A 20,036-nucleotide genomic window follows, 5' to 3' on the forward strand; every position below is an offset into this window, starting at 1 on the left:
CTTCACAGATGCTGCTAGGCCTGCTGAGCTTTTCCAGCAACTTCTGTTTTGGTTCCACTTTTGGAATACTGTGTTTAATTCTGGTCTCCCTGCTATAGGAAAGATGTTGTGAAACTTGAGAGGGTTCAGAAAAGATTTACAAGGATGTTGCCAGGGTTGGAGTGTTTGATCTATATGGAGAGGATGAACAGTCTGGGGCTATTTTCCCTGGAGCATGGAAAGCTGAGGGGCTTAGAGAGGTTTATAAAATCATGAGGGGCATGGATAGGGTAAATAGACAGGGTCTTTTCCCTGGGGTGGGGGAGTCCAAAACTAGATGGCAATGTTTATGAAATTCGTAGCCTGCAAGATCTTCAGCCTGACCTCCACCACAGCTGTAGTTTGTGTGATCTAGAGCATGCACTGAGGTAATTCATCGAGGCTTGTTAAAAGAATCCCAAGGCTTTTTATGCATATAATAGAAGAAAATGGGTAGCAAGGGAAAGAGCAGGCCCACTCAAGGACAAAGGAGGAAAGTTACGTGTGGAGCCACAGGAAGTGGGAGAGATCCTTAAACAGCACTTTGTATCAGTCTTCACCAAGAAGGACATGACGATGTTGAGGCCAGGGCTGAGTGTGTAAATATTCTACAGAATGTCATATATCGAAAGAGGAAGTTTTGTTATCCTAAATTGCATTAAGGTAGATAAGTTCCCAGGGCCAGATGGGATCTATCCCAGATTTCTGTGAGAGGCAAGGGAAGAAACAGCTGGGGCATTAGCAGATCCTCTTTGAACACAGACGAGATTCTAGAGGAGTGGAGATTAGCCAATATTGTTTCCTTGTTTAAGAAAGGAAGCAGGGATAATCCAGGAAGTTATAGGCCAGTGTGCCTGATGTCTGTGGTGGGGAAGCTCTTGTAGAAGATACTGAGGGACAAGATATACTCACATTTGGAAGAAAATGAACTAGTTAGTGATAGGCAGCATGGTTTTGTGCAGGGAAGGTCATGTTTCACCAACTTGATTGAATTGATGAGGAAAGGGCTGTGGATGTAGTTTATATGGACCTCAGTAAGGCATTTGATAAAGTCCCACATGATAGATTGGTACAAAAACTAAAATCACATGGGATTCGGGGTGGGCTGGCTAGATGGACACAAAACTGGCTTGGTCACAGACGACAGAGGGTAGCAGTGGCAGGGTGTTTTTCAGAATGGAGATGGTAACTAGTGGTGTTCCACAGGGATTGGTCTTGGGTCCTCTGATGTTTGTAGTATATATAAATGATCTGGAGGCAAATGTAGGTGGTCTGATTAGTAATTCTGCAGAAGACACAAACAATGGTGGAGTAGCTGATAGTGCTGACGATTGTGAAAGGATACAACAGGATACAGATAGATTGGTGACTTGGGCACAGAAATGGCAGGTGGATTTTAATCTAGACAAATGCGAGGTGATGCATTCTGGAGGATCAAATTTAGGTGTGACATATACTGTAAATGGCAGAACCCTTAGGAACATTAACATACAGATGGATCTGGGTGTGCAGGTCCACGGTTCCCTAATAGTGGCAACACAAGTGGCCAAGGTGCTTAAGAAGGCATATGGCATGCTTGCCTTCATCAGCCAGGGCATGGAGTACAAGAGCTGGCAAAACATGTTGCAGCTATATAAAACCTTTGTCAGGCCGCATTTGGAGTATTGTGTGCAGTTTTGGTCGCCAAACTACCAGAACGATGTGGAAGCTTTGGAGAGAGTAGAGAGAAGGTTCACCAGGATGTTGCCTGGTCTTGAGGGCAGTGGCTATGAGGAAGGGTTAAAAAGGCTAGGATTGTTTTCACTGGTAAGACAGTACTAGAGGAAACCTGATAAAGGTCTATAAAATGATGAGAGGCTTAGATAGGGTGGCGAGTCAAAGGCATTTTCCTAAGTTTGAAGTTTCAATTACAAGGGGGCAAGATGAGAGGGGGAAAGTTTAAGGGAGATATACGAGGGATGTTTTTCATGCAGACAGTGGCAGGAGCCTGGAATGCACTGCTGGAAGAGGTGGTGGAAGCAGGCACGTTGGCAACATTTAAGGGGTGTCTGGATGGTTACATGAATAGGGAGGGAATAGAGGCATAAGGAACGAATAAGAGTAGAAGGCTTGTTTTTTAGTTTTGTCAGGGCATGATGATTGGCACAGGCTTGGAAGGCCAAAGGGCCTGTTCCTTTGCTGTACTTCTCTGTTCTTCTTTTAAGGTGTGAGGGGAAAGATTTAAAAGGGAGCCAAGGGGCAGCTTTTTTATGCAGAGGGTGGTGCGTGTATGAAGCAAGCTGTCAGAGGTGATGGTGGAGGCTGATACAATTACAACATTTAAAAGACATCTGGATGGGTACACAAGTAGGAAGGGTTTAGAGGGATATGGGCCAAATGCTGGGAAATGGAACTAGACTAATTTAGGATATCTGATCGGCATGGATGGGTTGGACCGAAAGGTCTGTTTCCATGCAGCACACCTCTACGACTTTTTACAAAAATCAACGGTAGGTTCATGGTCATGATTACTAAAGCTAACTTTTCAATCCAGCCTTCTGTTAAGTTTACATTTTACCAGCTGCTGTAGTGGGATTTGAACCCATGTCCCCAGATTACTAGTCGTGTCATATTACCACTATACCACAGTCTCACCTAGGTCTAAGCACTATAGATATTTTTAACTTGTAATTTAGACTTTTTTTTCCAAAAAGCGGTCTAATAGAATCAAGCACAATTGCAGTTGCAAATTAGGTGGCTGTTTAAGAGGGAGACTTACAAATGTGCCTGGGAGACTGACTGCTCTCATGTGTACCAGCCTGGATTCAAGTGTTAAGTCGCTGTGAAGGTCACGTTTGAAGGACTCTCCCCTAGTCATCCCTGTATTGTAGGTAAAAGGACACTTTCACTCTGGGTGGCATAAGTCAGCCAGCTAGCAATCAGTCAAAAGGAAACAGCCAATAAAAAAAGCTCTCTGAACCTGAATGTGGAATTCAACCATATTAAAAATGAATAAGAGCTGCAGAACCTCAACCAATTTGGAAAATGAAGAACCCGACTGCTCAACTGTCAATGTCAACATTTCAGGTAATCTCCACTGCTTCGGCCTCAATGTTCAATTATCAGCTCTTCGCAAACAACTCAGAGACTTATCCATAAACGTACATGTTGTGTCTATGTGTCTGTTTGTTTTGCATTACTGCTTCTTCTCATGTTTAACAAATAATAAACTCATACTTGTTAGTTTAAGGAAGACTAGTTAAATTGGCTCCAAAGTTCATCTGGGTCTAGCGGAAAGGTATCCACAAGAGAAGTGATCAGTTTTTAAATTAACCTTGTGGCAACCAACTGAGGGAGCAGGTGAATAAAGGGAGGGATGTGTCCTCCCCAGGGCGCTTAACAATTTGGGGTAAAACTTTTGAAATCCTAACAAGTTGCAGAACATCAGCTGTAGACATAACAGCCTCCAGCAGGTGGGTCACTGTAGAATACCCAGTCTAGGACCTTCTTTCATAGCCACAGCAGTTCTGTAGCTGCAGTACAGGGTGTCTGATCAATGGTGACTCCCAGGATGTTAATGGATTGAATAATAATGGCACCATTGAATGTTGAGAGGAGGTGATTTAACACTCTTTTATAAAAAGATGGTAAGCATTTAGTGCTTTTTTGGCTCTGAACTGGATATTGTTTATGACTTGCTACATGTAAGCATGGGCTAATTCATTAGTTGTGGAATCGTGAACAGATCTGAACACTGTACAATTGTCGGTCAACTTCACCTCATTGTCCTTTGTCATTCACAAAGCAGCTGAATACAGTTGGACCCAAGGCACAGCCCAGGGGAATGCCTGCAGTGCTGTCCTGGGGTGAAAGATTTGGCCTGTAACTGCAAGTATTATCTTTCTTTCTGCTCGGCATAAGTGCAGCCACTAGACTCTTTACCCATTTCCATGACTTTTGGCAGAGCCCCTCAGTTGAATGCTGCTTTGAAATCAAGGGCAGTAAATCTCACCACACTTGGCAATTCAGCCCCTTGTCCATGTCTGGACCAAGACTGTAATACAACCTGGAGATCAGTGGCCCTAAAGGAATCCAAACTCAGCATCGATAAGCAAGTGCCCCTTGATGGCCATCCTTCCATCGTTTTGCTGATGATTGAAAGCAGGCTGACAGGGTAGTAATTGGCTGGCTTGGATTTCATTCATTTTTGTGGACAGGATATACCTGGGAAACTGCCTACGTTTTTGGGTAAAAGGCAGTGATGCAACTGTAGTACAATTATTAACTAAGGGTGCAGCTAGTTCTGGAGAAAAAGACTTATCAGAGCCACAAATGGAACTTTATACAGAGCTTAAGAGACAACAAGGTGCAGGGCTGGATGAACACAGCAGGCCAAGCAGCATCATAGGAGCAACCTGCACATCTTTGGACTGCGGGAGGAAACCGGAGCACCTGGAGGAAACCCACACCAGGCACAGGGACAATGTGCAAAAGCCTCTCTGCTCCTATGATGCTGCTTGGCCTGCTGTGTTCATCCAGCCCTGCACCTTGTTGTCTCGGATTCTCCAGCATCTGCAGTTCCTACTGTCTCTGATTCAACTTTATACAGAGCTTAATTTTTTTGTTGCATCCAGTGCTTCATATCATACCTGTTGCTTCATATCATGCAAACTGAATTAAATAACTGAAGACTAACATCTGTGATGCTGCATAGTCAGGACATGGGTGACAGTGATTAGCTACTTGCCATTAATGGGTGAAGATGATTGTTGACACTTTGTCCTTGTCCTTTATGCACCTGTGCCATGCTGAATTTCATCACTGAGGATGCTTGGAGAATCCGACTTGGCTGAGTTGCATAACGATCTACTATTATTCATGTACAATTTATTGTCAACTTACTACTGAAGCACATCTCGTGGAGCTTCCTGCATGCAATTTTGTATTCCTTAATAGAGGAGGATTGGTCACTAGAAGGGTCGGTCACCAGGTGGATGGTTGAGGAGTGAGGGATGTGCCAGTCCATGATATTATCGACAATGACAGAATACAACTGTGCTAGCTTTGAATGGCCCAAATGCCTCATAGATCTCGAGATTTGAGATTTTAGACCTTTCTTAATGTGATAGTAATGCCTCACAACATGATGGAGGGAGCCCTCAAATCTTATGACAAGACAATATGGCAGGCATCCCTCCCAGTACCGTGACCTACAGCTAGAATAGCAAGTATACAGTAGATTATTCCCTTACCTTCTTTAATTCAGCATCTGTCAAAGTCCAAACTAGTAGGCATGTCTGTCTGGAGAGTGGCAGCACTATTGAATCACTGATTGACACCGAAGACCAACAATGAGGGTGTTCGTCTCTTACTACTCTGGTACTTTTCCAAGTGATATTCAACATAAAGCATTAATAATTCATCAGCTAAAAGAATGTGATAGGCGGAATCAGCAAGAGCTTTCACTGTTCATCTTTGACTTGAAGAGGAGGCTTCATGGGATTCTAAATCATTGTTGAAAACTCAGAAAAACTCCCACCTAACAGTATGCAATTGGTAGTTTGTCTGATTGGTGGGACTTGTCATACCCAGGGATGGTGTTTGAGGAATCTGCGATATTGAATGATTGTTATAGTTCTTCCTTATTGAATCATATTCTCTTGTCCAGCCGTGATCTTTCCGGATTCATTCACATGATCAACTGCAGTGTGTTCCAAGGTTCCAGGTTTAGCCTTTTCACATTCCCAACCTGCCCCTAAATGTCATGAATTATAGCTTTAAGTCAGCAAAATATACAGATTTGCTACGTAACTTTAATAATTGTTTGGCACCATCATGTGCCATTTCATCATTTTTCATTATTTGAATAAAGCTTATATAAGAAAATAAGGAAAAGGACCTGAAGTGAGTCATTCGGTTAATGAGTCTGTACCATCATTCAACCAGATCATGATTGATGTCCCACCTTAATTCCATTTTGCACTACCCTCAACTCATCCCCTGATGACAAAAGAAATAGAAATTAAGTTAAGGAAGAAAAAGAGTGTTTAAGACTGGTGTCAGGTAGTGACTACAACTGAGAACAAAGCTGAAATAAGGGAGACTAATAAAAGGGAAGCAAAGGTGGATTTAAAAAAAAAAGGCTGGCAGTTAACATAAAGAGAAATTCCAATATCTTCAATAATCACAAAAGTAGTGAAGGTGTGGTAAAAGGAGAAGTATTCTGAGGATTTACACATAGAGGCAAGAGGCATGGCTAAGGCTTTAAATGAAAACCTGCTATCTGTCTTTACCTACGATGGCAGATCTTTCCTGGACCAGTGAAGAAGAGAAAACCCAGTGACTAGAAGGGTTTAAAAATTGATGTTGAAGGAAGTGAGCATGGAAATTGAACAGGCACTGGCAATAATCTTTCAATATTCCCTAGATTTGGGGATGGTTGAGGAGGATTGAAGAACTACAAACTTGATGCCCTTGTTTAAAAGAAGCTTGTAAAGATTAGTCTGTAATTGTCAGGCCTCTCAGTTAACTTCAGTGGTGAGAAAACTTTTAGAAACAATTATTTTGGACAAAGTGAACTGTCATATGCATTGAGCGTTGGTTAATTCAGAAAAGTCAGCATGGATTTGTTAAGGGAAAATTACGTCCAATTAACCTGGAGTTTTTCAAAGAGGTAACAGAGAGGATTGATGGACAACCAGAAGAAATCAGATACAGTGCCACACAGCAGACTTGCGAGGGGTTATAGCTCAAGGAATGAAAGGAACTGTAGCTATATGGACATAAAATGGGCTTTCACACAGAAAACAAAAAGCAATTATCATCAGGCTGGAAGAAGGTTTTGCGAGTTCTTCAGGGTTCAGTATTGAGATCTTTGCTTTTCCTGACGAATATAAATGCTCTAGAATTTAGTGTGCAGGATGCTATTTCAACATTTGCAAATGACACAGACCTTAAGAAAATTATAAAACTGTGACAAGGAAAGTGCAGAACTTGAAAAGGACATAGATATGTTAGTGAAATGGGTGAATCGGTTGAAGATGAACTTCAATGCAGAGAGGTGAGAAATGAAACACTTTGATACAAAGGACATGGACAGGCAGAATAAACTAAAAACTATTATTCTAAAGGGTATGCAGCTGCAGAAAGACTGGATGTATATTTGTTCATAATTTATTAAAGATGAATAAAAAATGTATTTTAGGCTTCATTAATAAAGGCATAGAGTACAAGAGCAATGATTTAGAAAATTCAAAAGAATTAGACCTCAGCTAGAGTATTGTGTACAGCTTTGGGTACCACATTTTCAGAATAATTTTAGGGTGTGCAAAAGAGTTTTAGGAGAATGCTTTCAGTTGTTTGGTTATGAGCATAAACTGGAGAGATTGGAACTGTTCTCTTTGGACAGAAGCCTGAGGGAAAACTTGATAGAGATTTCAAAATCATGAGCCATCTGTACAGGAATAAACTGCTCCTGCTCATAAAAATATTATGACTGCACCCTCCGATTCTCAAAGAGTTTTGCAAAAGAAACAAATGCAAAATGAGAAAAATAGTGAGAATCTGGAAATGCACTACCTAGATTTGTGATGGAGGCACGTTCAATTGAGACATTCCAGATGGCATTAGATAACTATTTAAATACAAGCGAAGGGAAAAGACAGGGGTTTGGCACTACAAAAAGTGCACAGAGAACTAGAGCAGCCCTGATGGGCTGAAAAGCCTCCTTCTGCACAGCCATAATTTTGTGATTTCCATCAGTACTCAAATATCGATGGACAATTGTCTTGAATACACTCCACACCTGAGCATCCACTGCCCTATGAGTAGATAATTCCAACGATTCCTTTGAGCTATGAAATTTCTTTGCGTCACTGTCAAAACTTCTTAATCGGAGACCGTGGCGTTTTGGGCAGAATTTTCCACGAGCTATCCCGTGGCTTTGCAGGAGAGGAGAGCCCTGGGTGTCTTCCCTGCCTATCCACCTGACTTCAAGCTGTCTGTAGGGAATTTTACCAGCGATGCAATCTAAAAGATGGGGGAAGCCAAGTGAGGTTTGGGGTGGACTGTCTACTCTCAACCCAATCGAGACCCTCAGTTTAACAGCTGCTTCCTGCCCAGCCTCAACTTTGAGACTATGGTGAGGAGTTCATGGATTGGCGAGTAGAGAAACAGCCACGAGACACAGCAGTCCATCCACCTGGATCTCCAGCCCCCTGTTGGTAAACCAGGGTGCCAATTTCCTTCTGTCTGACTTGCTGGTGCTTACAAAGAGAAATCCTCTGCAAAGACTACACTTAGCTGATTTCTGGTGCAATTCAGCCCTAAATTCTAGTCAAGAGGGTCAGTTTTTAAACATAAAAAAAACCACTGACTTTAACAGCTGGACTATACAGTAGGATAGACAAAATAACTAATTCCATTCTTTTCGTATGAAAATGTCATGAGGCTAACTAAATTTAACTGTGTGGGCATGTCATTACTGAAATAAATTCAAAGCTTCAAGCATTTGGCAAGTATACATATGAAACATTTGTCAAGTACGTACTTTATGTTGCAATAAATTTCTAAGAACTATTACCTTGTTGGCAGGAACCTGATGCAGTACATTTCAAAGCTTTCCCCAAGTTAACACAAGAAAGGTCTCATTGATAATTAAGGCTAACACAACTTTACAGTTAGAAAGATTAGTACAATTTTAACAATACTCACATGTTAGGATGAAAATTCCTCTTTTTATAACCATATTTAATTAAAAATTTAAGGCTGTGCATATTATGCTGCTGCCAGTTATGAATGCTGAAAAATAGCAGAACATAAGCACTTGAAAATTTTTTTTTTCCCCTGCAGAAGGGTCCAGACCTGAAACTTTCCTGCTCCTCTGATGCTGCCTGGCCTGTAGTGTTCCTTCAGTTCCACATTGCGTTATCTCTGACTCCAGCATCTGCAGTTCTTGCTATCTCTGAGTGCCAACTAAGAATCTTTTCAAATCTTTTCATGAAATATGGAACATAATTTTTCTAAACATAACAAATGCATGACATTGTTTGCATATAATATTAAAAATAATTGCCAATTTGTCACTTTTAAATGAGTTGCTCAACGCATTGAAATATCACACAGAGAAATTGGGAATACCAATGACAGTTGCATCCCAAGTTTCTACGAAGACTTTGCAATAACAGCACATGGTGATGAAATAAAGGACAGAGAAAGACTAATCTAAAAATGTTTCAACAGTCAAATAAACGTATTTAGACTCAGAGTCAAACAGCATGGAAGCAGACCCTTTGGTCCAACCAATCCATGTAGAAAAAGTGATTTGGTAAGAAGTCATCATTTATGTTTGTGTGTAAAGGATCTAATACCCTGGATTAATAAAATATACGTAAGAAACACTTTGCAGTTAATCAATTTGTGTGAAACAGAGCACAAATATTAGCAAGGTTTTGTACGTCAATGCAAATTTATTTTCCATTCGAGCATGGACATTCCTCAACAGAGGTTTAGTTACTAGTAACAATTCTTGCCTAGTAATAACCGAATATGCACTAGATATAGCTGACATGTAGCAAATAGATGAGATTTCACCACAAATACATTGGCTGCTTCTGTGGCAAAGTGACTGAATTATTTATAAATAATGCCATTGCTAAATTCAGTAAGTGCACCTCTTTCACAATACGAGGAAAATGGCAGAGCTCAAAGCACCGTGTTGAAATACCCTGTCTCATCCTAACCTATCAAACAAATCAAACAATAGCAATCAATGGGGATTCCACTAGCTTTTAGTTTCCGCATTGTGCTAAATTTACTGGGTGCTACGTAGAAATTAGTATAGAAATAAGTAGTTTTGTAAGAATAAGTATCATTTAAAAATAGTTGCATGGGTCAGCATTGAATGTCAAACTACCACGTGAGCCTCTTACTGTCTATTTGTTTGCCATGTTTAGTAAAGTTTTGTAGATTTTACCAGTTGCATTTCTGTGGAAACATACAAGGATGGAAAGCTTTTTATCAATAAAAAATACATTACTGGTCACATTCTCTGTAAATGTGAACATAGAGATACAGTACATAGTGATAACAATGAATAAATGGATACATTCCTAATGCATTATCAAATAAATATTGCTTTGACATTCTACTGTAAATGTTAATTATCAACATATAATTACTGAGCAGGTTTATCTGCAGCTAAAGAGTGAACATTTCAGGGAAAAACAAACTTAATTTTCCCTTATATAGAGATAACAAGGTGTAGAGCTGAATGGACAAAGCAGGCCAAGCAGCATCAGAGGAGCAGGAAAGCTGACATGAAACGTCAGCCTTCCTGCTCCTCTGATGCTGCTGGGCCTGCTGTGTTCATCCAGCTTTACACTTTGTTATCTCAGATTCTCTAGCATTGGCAGTTCCTACTATCTCTTAATTTTCCCTTAGCTTTGTTCAGTTTTTAGAAGACCTTGCATTTTTTCCAGTTCTGAAGAAGTTCACTAACATATTAGTGTATGCTTTAGAGGTTGTCGTGTCTATATTTCCAACATTTAAACAAAAAAAAGACAGATCACATTTATCTTTATTCTTTACTTGTATTTTATGGGAAACTGAAAATCTAATTCTTCACCATAACAGTAGTGACACACAGATGTTATGAACCAGAAAAAAAAAGTACTTAAAATTAATTCTGTTAACTGCTTATTTTAATTAATAAAATTTAGTCAATTGTCTGTCTCTCCAGGAAATTGTAGCATTACACTTCTATGTTTTCTTAGTTATCTAGGGCACTTTTCTCATCTGTAAAAAATAATTAAATTAGAATATCTATATTTAAGGCAATTCTACCAAACTGCAATCAGACCTTAAGAGCTTGTATTAATTTGCTTACAAATGGCTTACATGAAGAAAGCACTCAAAAGAAAATATAGACCCATGACCTACATACATTTTCAGGAGTCTCTTATGCATGGTACGCTGCATACCAGCATAGCTGAATGAAATTAAGCATGTTTAACCAAGCTGTGTTTAAGATCAGCTTTCATTGCATGTGTTTGTATTACCACTAAAATACCAATTGGCAAAATGCAGCAAAAAAAAGCCTAGGGTATCAATTTGGAAATAGATTCTTAAAACTTATTTACATTTTAATTCTTTTTCAATTTAACTTCAAATTGACAATAACTTGTATGAAATTTTTTGTAGCTGTTCCAGATACACAATGTACAATATTTATACCACGGTTTTACTTCAGTTTACACACAAACAGTTGCTAATTCTTTTGAGCCATTGTTCCATTCATCAAGCTGCCAGGCTATAGTAACGATGTGTTTAATGAAAGAGGAAAAGGAGGGGTGAGAGACATTGGGTGGAACAACTAACTATAGAATGAAGCGATAGTGACAGATCCTCACAAAAGAAGGTAACTACAGATCAAAAGAAATAGTCTTCTAAAGAAGAAATGCAGAAATTGACAATCGTAGCTAAGATAAATTGAAAATTGAATGTACATGCACAAATAGAAAAGAATTAGGCAATGGACAACTGATTTTAAATTGATAATTTGTTTAAACAGCTCATTTGTTTTGGAAAAACAGGTACAATTTTTTGAGTAATGTTCAAATACATCTGAAGCAACTGCAAAGGCGTAAAATGAGGTGTTGAACTGTCTTGAGGAGCAAACAGCATGCCTTCATTGAGGGTCTAAGACAACAAAACAACTAGAACTGCAGAGAAGATTAATGAGAAGAGAGTGTATGATATTGATGAACCACCCAAAGTTGCTGTTGGGGCCAAAGTATTTCCATCCAAAGGCAGCAAAAAGTTGTATAATATAATAGCCATTCCAATCATTTGATGTTCATAGAAAATGTAGGGTAATGGAAACATATGTGGATGATGACAGGCAAGTGGAAGAAAGGATGGGAACAGGGAAGAAAAAAGGGGTGGGATAAGAGAGAAAAAGAGAGAAAAAGATCATAAATATAAAGCCAAATTAAGAATTTAAGGTAAACAAATAATGTGTAAATTTTAACTTGAAATAAAACAGATTAGAGAAATATCTGCGCAACGTAAGTATGCTTAATTGTAAGCAGAGCACACAAGGTCAAAGATCATATTTCATGGTTACAGGGTTAAAGGATACAAACTAAGCTGAGAGAATGGAAATGATCACACAATGGGTTGCAAGGACAGAATTGAGCAAAAAGAAACAGTAAGTAGTTTCTATGAAAGACAAACATAAAGCTGGAATAAGGCTGGTAAAAAAGTATTTGAAATTAATGCTATGTTTTACTTTGCTGCCATATATGTTAGCTGCATTCAGTTAAATGGCTTGCAACTATTGGCATGGAAAAGCAGTTCCTCTGCCCATGCTCCAAGCTGCTGTGTAAGTAACTGCCTTAGTGATGTAACAGGCCAGTAAGACTCGATGTAACATTGTCAGCCTCGTCATGCATATTGCAGCACACACTGCTGCATCCCCAGAAAACAGTAATATGTTAACTCATTAACCACTAAACCCTAGAATCCATCCACAGAACATCTAAAATATTCAAAAGCCCAATTAATCAGTTATTGTACCACTAATGAAGTGAGTCAGTACAGTGCTTTCATTGACATGGTCAAAGAAATAAGGAAGCTGTACTTTAGAGTAATATTTCAAGACGAATAGTATTTAGTTGAAAGCTGAGAAAGCTTACATCTACACATTCAGGACTATATTTTCCTCTTATTGCATATAAAGTATTAACTATTAATTGTTAACATAATTAATAAATTACAAATCAAAATGGAGAAACATTTTGTTGTATATATAAAACTTCATCATAGAATGACATAGTACTGAAGGGGGCCATTCATTCCATGATGTTTTGGCCAGTTCGTTAAAGTCAGAAGTCACATGACACCAGGTTCTACTCCAACTGGTTTATTTGAAATCACAAGATTTTGAAGCATTGCTCCTTCTTCAGGTGAAGTGTGGACTTCACCTGATGAAGGAGCAGCGCTTTGAAAGCTTGTGATTTCAAACAGACCTGTTGGATTACAATCTGGTGACCTGTGACTTCTGACATTGTCCACCCAGTCCAACACTAATACCTCCACGCAGCTCTTTTAAAGAGTTATCACATTAATCCCACTCCATTCCTCTTGCTGCACTACCCTGAACATACTTTCACTTCAATATTTATCCAATTATTACTAAAGCTGCTTCCATGAATGAAGAAAACCAGCCAGGCAGAATGCAAAACATTCCAGGGACACTAAACCTGAGACACAAAGGGCCACCTCTTTGCATAATGCTCATTGTTTAGCAAGAAAAAATAATTTTGACTGCAATTAATCTATTACACAGATGCTGCTGGGAGGCTTCCATTATCTTTCATGGCAAACAAACCTATGACATGAGATTGTCAAGCATTTTGGAATTGCGTTACATATTGCATTTATCAAATTTTACTGAATTTGAAATAAGGGCTACACAGCTAGTAAAGTATATTAAAACGTTTCATGATGTCCTAAAACAGAGTTCTTAAACTTTCCCTTTGGGAAAAAGGCTTTCTTTTCAAAATATTCATTTTGAATATTATTTATCACAACGTGGTTCCTTTAAATTCCAGTCAAATACAAAAAAAAACCTGACCTTTCTTTATAGAACTCACTCAGCTCTATGTACTAATTTTCGAACAATTTTGTCAGGTTCATCATTAAAAGACTTCCATAGGAGTTAAACTACAGCAACAAAAAAATGCCTATAATTTAAAAAAAGTTCAATAAAGAGGAAAATATCGTCCTTTATATCTTTAGGAAATCTTGCATTCACTCAGATTGGTGTACTATAAATTGCTAAGATCATAAAAATTGATAATAAAATTCTCTTTGGTCTAACTTGGTCAATGAAAATCCTGTGTTCTGATTCACAGACAACTGGTATGATTGGGCAAATAAACAGCAAGAATAGATAAAATAGCAAGAAACTCAAGGGCCTACAGCCAATAACCTGTGATGAAACTGTAACCTTTACTACTTGCAGAAATAAACATTCAGACAGGTTCTATATTGAAATCAGGAGCCTCTGCAAACTAACTGGAGCATGAGGTATAAATTGCTGTTTTCTGCTCCAAAACCAATCACACCACAATGTTCATTTTTGAAATGTATTATCAGTTGGACACAGCTTTGGCAGCCTTCCAGTATTGAAACAGTATAATTGCCACTGAAGTTACATTAATAACCTTGGGTGGCATCAAGAATCAGTAACCACTATAAGGATTGTTGAAATATAAAACTTGTCATGGATAGAGAGAGGTTGCATGTCAGCCAGATTCAATTCAGCTGATTAACATCAGTAAACTAGCGCTCAGAGAGACCAAGGAAACCACATCACTAAAACCTGGTTGTCACTGCAATTAAATTTCACAAAGTAATTACGACAGTTACTATCACTGATGGAAATTTGGAAAACAAAATTATGCTCATAACAGCATAAAGTGATGACAGATTTCAAAATTTGAGCTTTGGAAAAAAATCTTGGATCTTGTAAGTTTTTAAATCAACATTATCTTCAAATCTGTGCGGGCTTATTTTTTCCTTGGGTCATTCTTTTGACATTACTGCTTGTAATAACAGTTCAGCCTTCTCAAAATTACTGCTTTGCTGCTACTACGGTAGGTATTAGCAATGCTCGATCACTTCAGAAGATTCTTTTTTTTTTACAGCTTTCAGTCAGGGAGCTGGCAGTTATAATAAGAACTTGAGAAAATTGTCTTGCTAGAACTGCAGGTCTTGGACCAAACAACTGGTGACTTTGGCTGCTAAAATTCAGATGTGATTCACACAAGGTGTACAAAACTGTGGGGCAGAACCTTGTGACGATGTCGGAAATATCTGGCTGGCAAGCGGACACAGGTCCTTGTGATGCTTCTTTCCAGGAACATCTACCACTACACCTTGTGTCACAAATAGGCCCTTGTCAGGCCAACAGTAGGCATTCCCCGCAGGATCAATGTTCAGATGACAGAATGAACTGTGGGTCTCTACTGAGTGGCAGTAGCATTGAGCAGACAGTAGTTACTGCCATACAACACCCAGGCAAGGCCAAGGATCATTGTTCAATCTCTGGCCACAGCTGAGTCATGGTGGAAGGGAATTGGTAGTACTGGTGTGGGGGGGGTGAGAGAAGGGGTGCTCTCAGCAAGCTTCCCTTTCGTGGTGTTGGGTCCCTTGATTAGGCAGGGAGTGCCAATGAACAACTGCTCCCTCTCTCCTCCAACCTCCATTGGAGAAAGCAAATACATCCCACCCATTGTTGGATTAATACTAGTGGTGGCAGGAGGAGGTCCTTAAAGCTGTCAATGGGTCTCCCTACCCTGGACTTTATCAGGATGGAAGATGGCATCTACAGGAAGGATCCTACTTGCTATCCTCCTGCCTGAACAAATGCTAACTCACCCTCCACCGACCAGCAAACGTGTTACACTGGACAGCAGAAGATTCAACTCGTTCAGTTAGATAACTATTAACCTGCTCAAGAAAGCATGATTGTCAATGTGTTGCAGTATTACTGCTTGCTGCAATTTTCCCCTCACTGAACAGTTCTTATGCCCTGTTCCAATGTAAGATTCCAATTTCATTTTGTGTTAATGGCTGTACCCATGATTACTGCTTTGCACGCCAACATTTCTTGCTGGATACAAGTCTGGTGGTGGAAAAATATGATCGGAAAATGAACTGTATTCATTTTTAAATATGCAGAGAAGTACTAACTAGTACAAATTTTTCCATGAAAGGAATAAATGAAATCAATACATCACAGACAGATGAATACCATATAAAGCAGTATTCAATTTTACAAGCATGACTAGATTTGGGGATGCAGCGTCTTTGCAAGATTTAATGCAAATAATATTTGAAAGCAGCCAGAAATTGTACCTGGAATGACAGTGGGTTCTATCGAGGTCCAGAAGGAGACGGAACCAGCTTCTGACTTGCCTTGCTGGTTCTCAGCAACAACATAAACTTCATACTCAGAGTTCCATTCCAGGTTTGCGAGAATAACATATTCACTGTCAGATGGTAATCGCATCTCAGGTTTCCAGTCCGAGTGATGTTTCTGCAAAATAGACCATTAGTGAGCAAAGCACTAACAGAGCATCAATCTAACAGATTTGTGCAGATAAATGTACACTAGTTAAAGCAATGTGCCACTGTGCTGTGTTATGCCTGACTTTTAATAAGTTTCAGAAAATGTAAAGGCTGCCAATGATTGACTTTCTCACTTTTGATTTTGAAGCAGAGATAAATGATACACAGATTCAACAGCAACGTCCAGAAATGGAGTCACTGCAAGTTTGAAGCCCAGAGATGCTATTCACCTGCTCCTTTGTCAGGGGATTAGCCATTAAATTCTGGGCTTTTCCACTTTACTTTTTGGATGCAAGTGGTAGCATTGAGATCCTGAGTTTCTCACAAGTACAACAGGGCAAAACTAAAATGGAAATTCTGAATAAGTCATATCAGACTCAAAGTAACTTTGTTTCTCTTTTCACTGCTGCTTCCAGATGTACTGATTTCTTTTTGCCCCCCAGTATTTTCTGATTTTATTTTAGATTTCCAGGTCTGAATTTTTTTTTGTTGTTTTGAATAAAATGAAGGTGTCACTTTGCGAAAGAAAGGGTGGACACTGGTGTGCGAAACTTGAACTTATTCAAAAGAATATAAGACAACTCCAGGAAAAATAAAGTACATTTTCACTTGTTCAAATTCAACATAAGAAGTATCTATCAGAAAGGCATGGAGAAACTGGCAACAGGGTTCCTAATAATGCATACTGAGGGTAGTTGGGCCTATGGAGTTCCCAAACTTTCGTCTTCAAAAGTGAAGAATTGTAACATTTGGTGAAATCACGCAAATTGCAGCGCCAAGTTGGCACACATAACTTAAGATGCAAATATTAGCTTCTGCTTTTATATGGTTAAGTCACATCGTACTATTTCGCTAACATTCAGTGGCAGTATACCCAAGGACAGGGCTTTGTTCCTATAAGAAACGACTAACTGTCTCAGCTACTGTGAAAGTTTTCCTATCTTTGTGAAAATAATGGAATAAACTGAAAACAAAAAGCAGATAAAACCGAAGTACCTTGAATGCCAGTTTCAATATCACAATTTTTTTTTGTGAATACAATGAATTGGGTCCATGAATTGTCCATTTGTCAAAGTAGATTCACTAAGTCACTTAAGATCGTAGAAATTCAAAAGGGCATTGAACAAAGAAGTTGGCAAGTCATGTTGCAGTTGTATAAGACTTTGCTTAGGCCAAATCTGGATTAGTGTGTGCAGTTCTGGGCGCCATACTATAGGAAGGATTTGGAGACAGTGCCAAAAAGATTTACCAGAAATGCAGGAACTGGCAAGTGGAGATAACTGAACAGACTCAAGGAGTTGAGTGACCCTCTTCTACACTGAGATACTCTAGATTTCTATGACATTAAACAATAAAAGTTAGACAGATATACTAACAGCTCAAGCTTTCAAAGTGCTGGAAGAGACGGTGATCCAGCATCACAACAGAATAATCAGGACGTTGTGTTTCAATTGGTTACAGTCTTGGGAAGGAGGAATAAGCATTTTCCATACAGGCTGATAGAAACTCAAATACAGGAGGTCACCATTCAACACTCTGTTTCTGGACCAATCACACATTGGTCAGTGAACAGTGATGCAGCCACAGTTATCTGAATATATATTAATGGCTTGAAAGTTGGAAATGAATGTACTATCACCAAACCTGCAGATGACAGAAATAGATGAGAAGTAGTGAGGTTGTCACCAGGACTCTATAGAGGGATACAGACAATGTTACATGTGTGGACCAAACCTTGAATGTAGTGTGATAAAACATGAGTTTATACACTTTGGCAGGAAGAATTGAGAGTTGTTCATTATTTAACTGGGAGAAGACTGAAAATGCTGAAGCACAGTGATTTGGGGGTTGCTCGTACACGAATCACAAAAAGTTAACATACAAGTTCACCAGGTAATAGAGAAGGCAAATGGAATATTCGGCTTCATTTCAAAGGGAATGGAGTTTAAAATTAGGAGATCTTGCTAAAACTATCACGGCACTATTCAGTGGTGGATTACTGTGCATCCTTTTGGTCCCTTATCGAAGGGCAGATATATATCTGTATTGGAAGCAGCACAGAGAAGGTTCACTAGGTTGATCCTGGGTATGGAGGAATTTTCTTTCAAGGAGAGGTTCAGTAGATTGTTCTGAGGAAGGGTCACTGGACCCGAAACATTAACTCTGATTTTTCTTCACGGATGCTGCCAGACCTTCTGAGGAGGACCTGACGAAAGCTTGTGATCTCAAATAAACCTGTTGAACTATAACCTGGTGTCATTGTGACTTCTGACTTTGTCTTGCCCAGTCCAACACTGGCATCCCCACATCAAGCTAACAATGTCAGCGATAGCTATTTTATTGGGGAATGATCTAGAAGCAAAATATACTTCCAGCAACTTCTGCTTTTGCTCGAGTAGATTGGGCTGAAAGGAGGATTTATAGAAACACAAGATTCAAAAGCTTAACAGGGTAAATGCAGAGAGATTATGGCAAAGGCTAGGGCCAAAGATGTAATCTCAGAGTAAGGAGTTGCCAAGGTAAGACAGAGAGGAGAAAGATTGCGAATCTGTGGAATTCTTTACTGCACATGGCAATTGAGGCTGGGCTATTAAATATACTCCAGGCTGAGATTTCTAATCAGTAAGGGAATCAAGGATTATGGAGATAAAACAGGAAAGTGGAGGCAAGGATTATCAGATCAACTACAATCTCACTGAATGGCAAAGCAGACTCAGTGGGCTGAATGGCCAACATCTGTTCCTATATCTTATGGTTTTATGGTTACAATCATCCTAAACTTGATCCAACTATACTCAACTTCCATCATCTGCCTTTAACAGGAGATCTTAATGATGTAATGATTCTTAAAGAGGATAGATACTAACCTAAAATGGCTGCTGCGATCACCTGACCACAGACTGAGCCAAGTCCAAACAACCCAAACAGAACAAAGTAGATGAAACAGAAAAAAGTACATGAACTGGCTGCACTGAAATTACCATTCCATTCAAAGACAAAGACAGAGAAACAAGACAAATAAGTCAGTGTCCATAAATTTGCATCTTGTGTTTAATTCACGGTTGCATTGATAAAAGCTCCACGAAAACAGAAGAGAGGCATGACGGGGGAGAAAGTGAGAGGGGAAGGCAGGGAAGTGGAGAGATAGAGAAGCTGGAAAGAAAAGAAGAAACAGAATTCCGAAAAAGGGAAGGAACTTGAGCTGAGAAGGGAAACCGAAATCAGCTTTGGTGAGGAAACCACATCCAACTCAGAACTGACAGCTGAAATATTAAGATTTGACAATTTAAAACTCAATTTTGATGAGGAAGAGGCAGACGCCATCTTTATTTCCTGTGAATACTGGCATAGCAGTTATGAGTGCTTCCAGGGAAGGTTCACAAAGTTTACTCTCTTTTCCTGTGGAGTATGCCATTAACTGCAAGACAGCGAAAGGGACTTCTTCAAATGTGCAAGAGTTAGCGCCAAAAGGCTTTTAGGAGAAAAATATCAGACCTTTGAGAAACAATATAACCAGACGTAGAATTTGAATGGCTTAGCAGTTCACTTTTGACAATGAGTACAAGCATTTAATATCAAGGCCACCTATGAAAAACAATTTTAGGTAATGCTCCAGAAGTTTATACTCTTAATTTCAGATCCATATAGAAGAAGAGAGTAGCAGGACCCAGGCAGACAGCAATTCTGGCTGAGGATTGAGAGGTAAATCAAAACTCATAACGCAGGAAAGCTGGGATCTAGAAGCTGTCACAAACCCAGGGAGTGATAAGGGCAAGGTTAATACCACCCAGGCAAGCTGAAGAGAAGAGTGAAGCCAGGCAGAGGAAACACAACTATCCACGATCACAGCAAAGGATGGAAGACAGATGGGAAGCTGCCTCAAATGCTTCCATTGTGGCAAA

At 39.4% G+C, this 20,036-nt stretch overlaps 1 protein-coding gene across 7 annotated transcripts in view; it reads right to left on the reverse strand.

The window, feature by feature from the left end:
• Window positions 1-20,036, reverse strand: part of ncam1a (neural cell adhesion molecule 1a) — a 489,661-nt gene that overhangs the window by 40,686 nt on the left and 428,939 nt on the right. For all 7 annotated transcript variants that reach the window (XM_048615409.1, XM_048615408.1, XM_048615406.1 and 4 more), the window contains one exon: window positions 15,922-16,102. In XM_048615409.1, coding sequence (XP_048471366.1) covers window positions 15,922-16,102 — 181 coding nt within the window. The remainder of the gene's footprint in view (window positions 1-15,921; window positions 16,103-20,036) is intronic.

Source organism: Rhincodon typus, chromosome 32 (assembly GCF_021869965.1).
Source record: "Rhincodon typus isolate 14 chromosome 32, sRhiTyp1.1, whole genome shotgun sequence".
In the NCBI taxonomy this organism is placed as follows: domain Eukaryota; kingdom Metazoa; phylum Chordata; class Chondrichthyes; order Orectolobiformes; family Rhincodontidae; genus Rhincodon; species Rhincodon typus.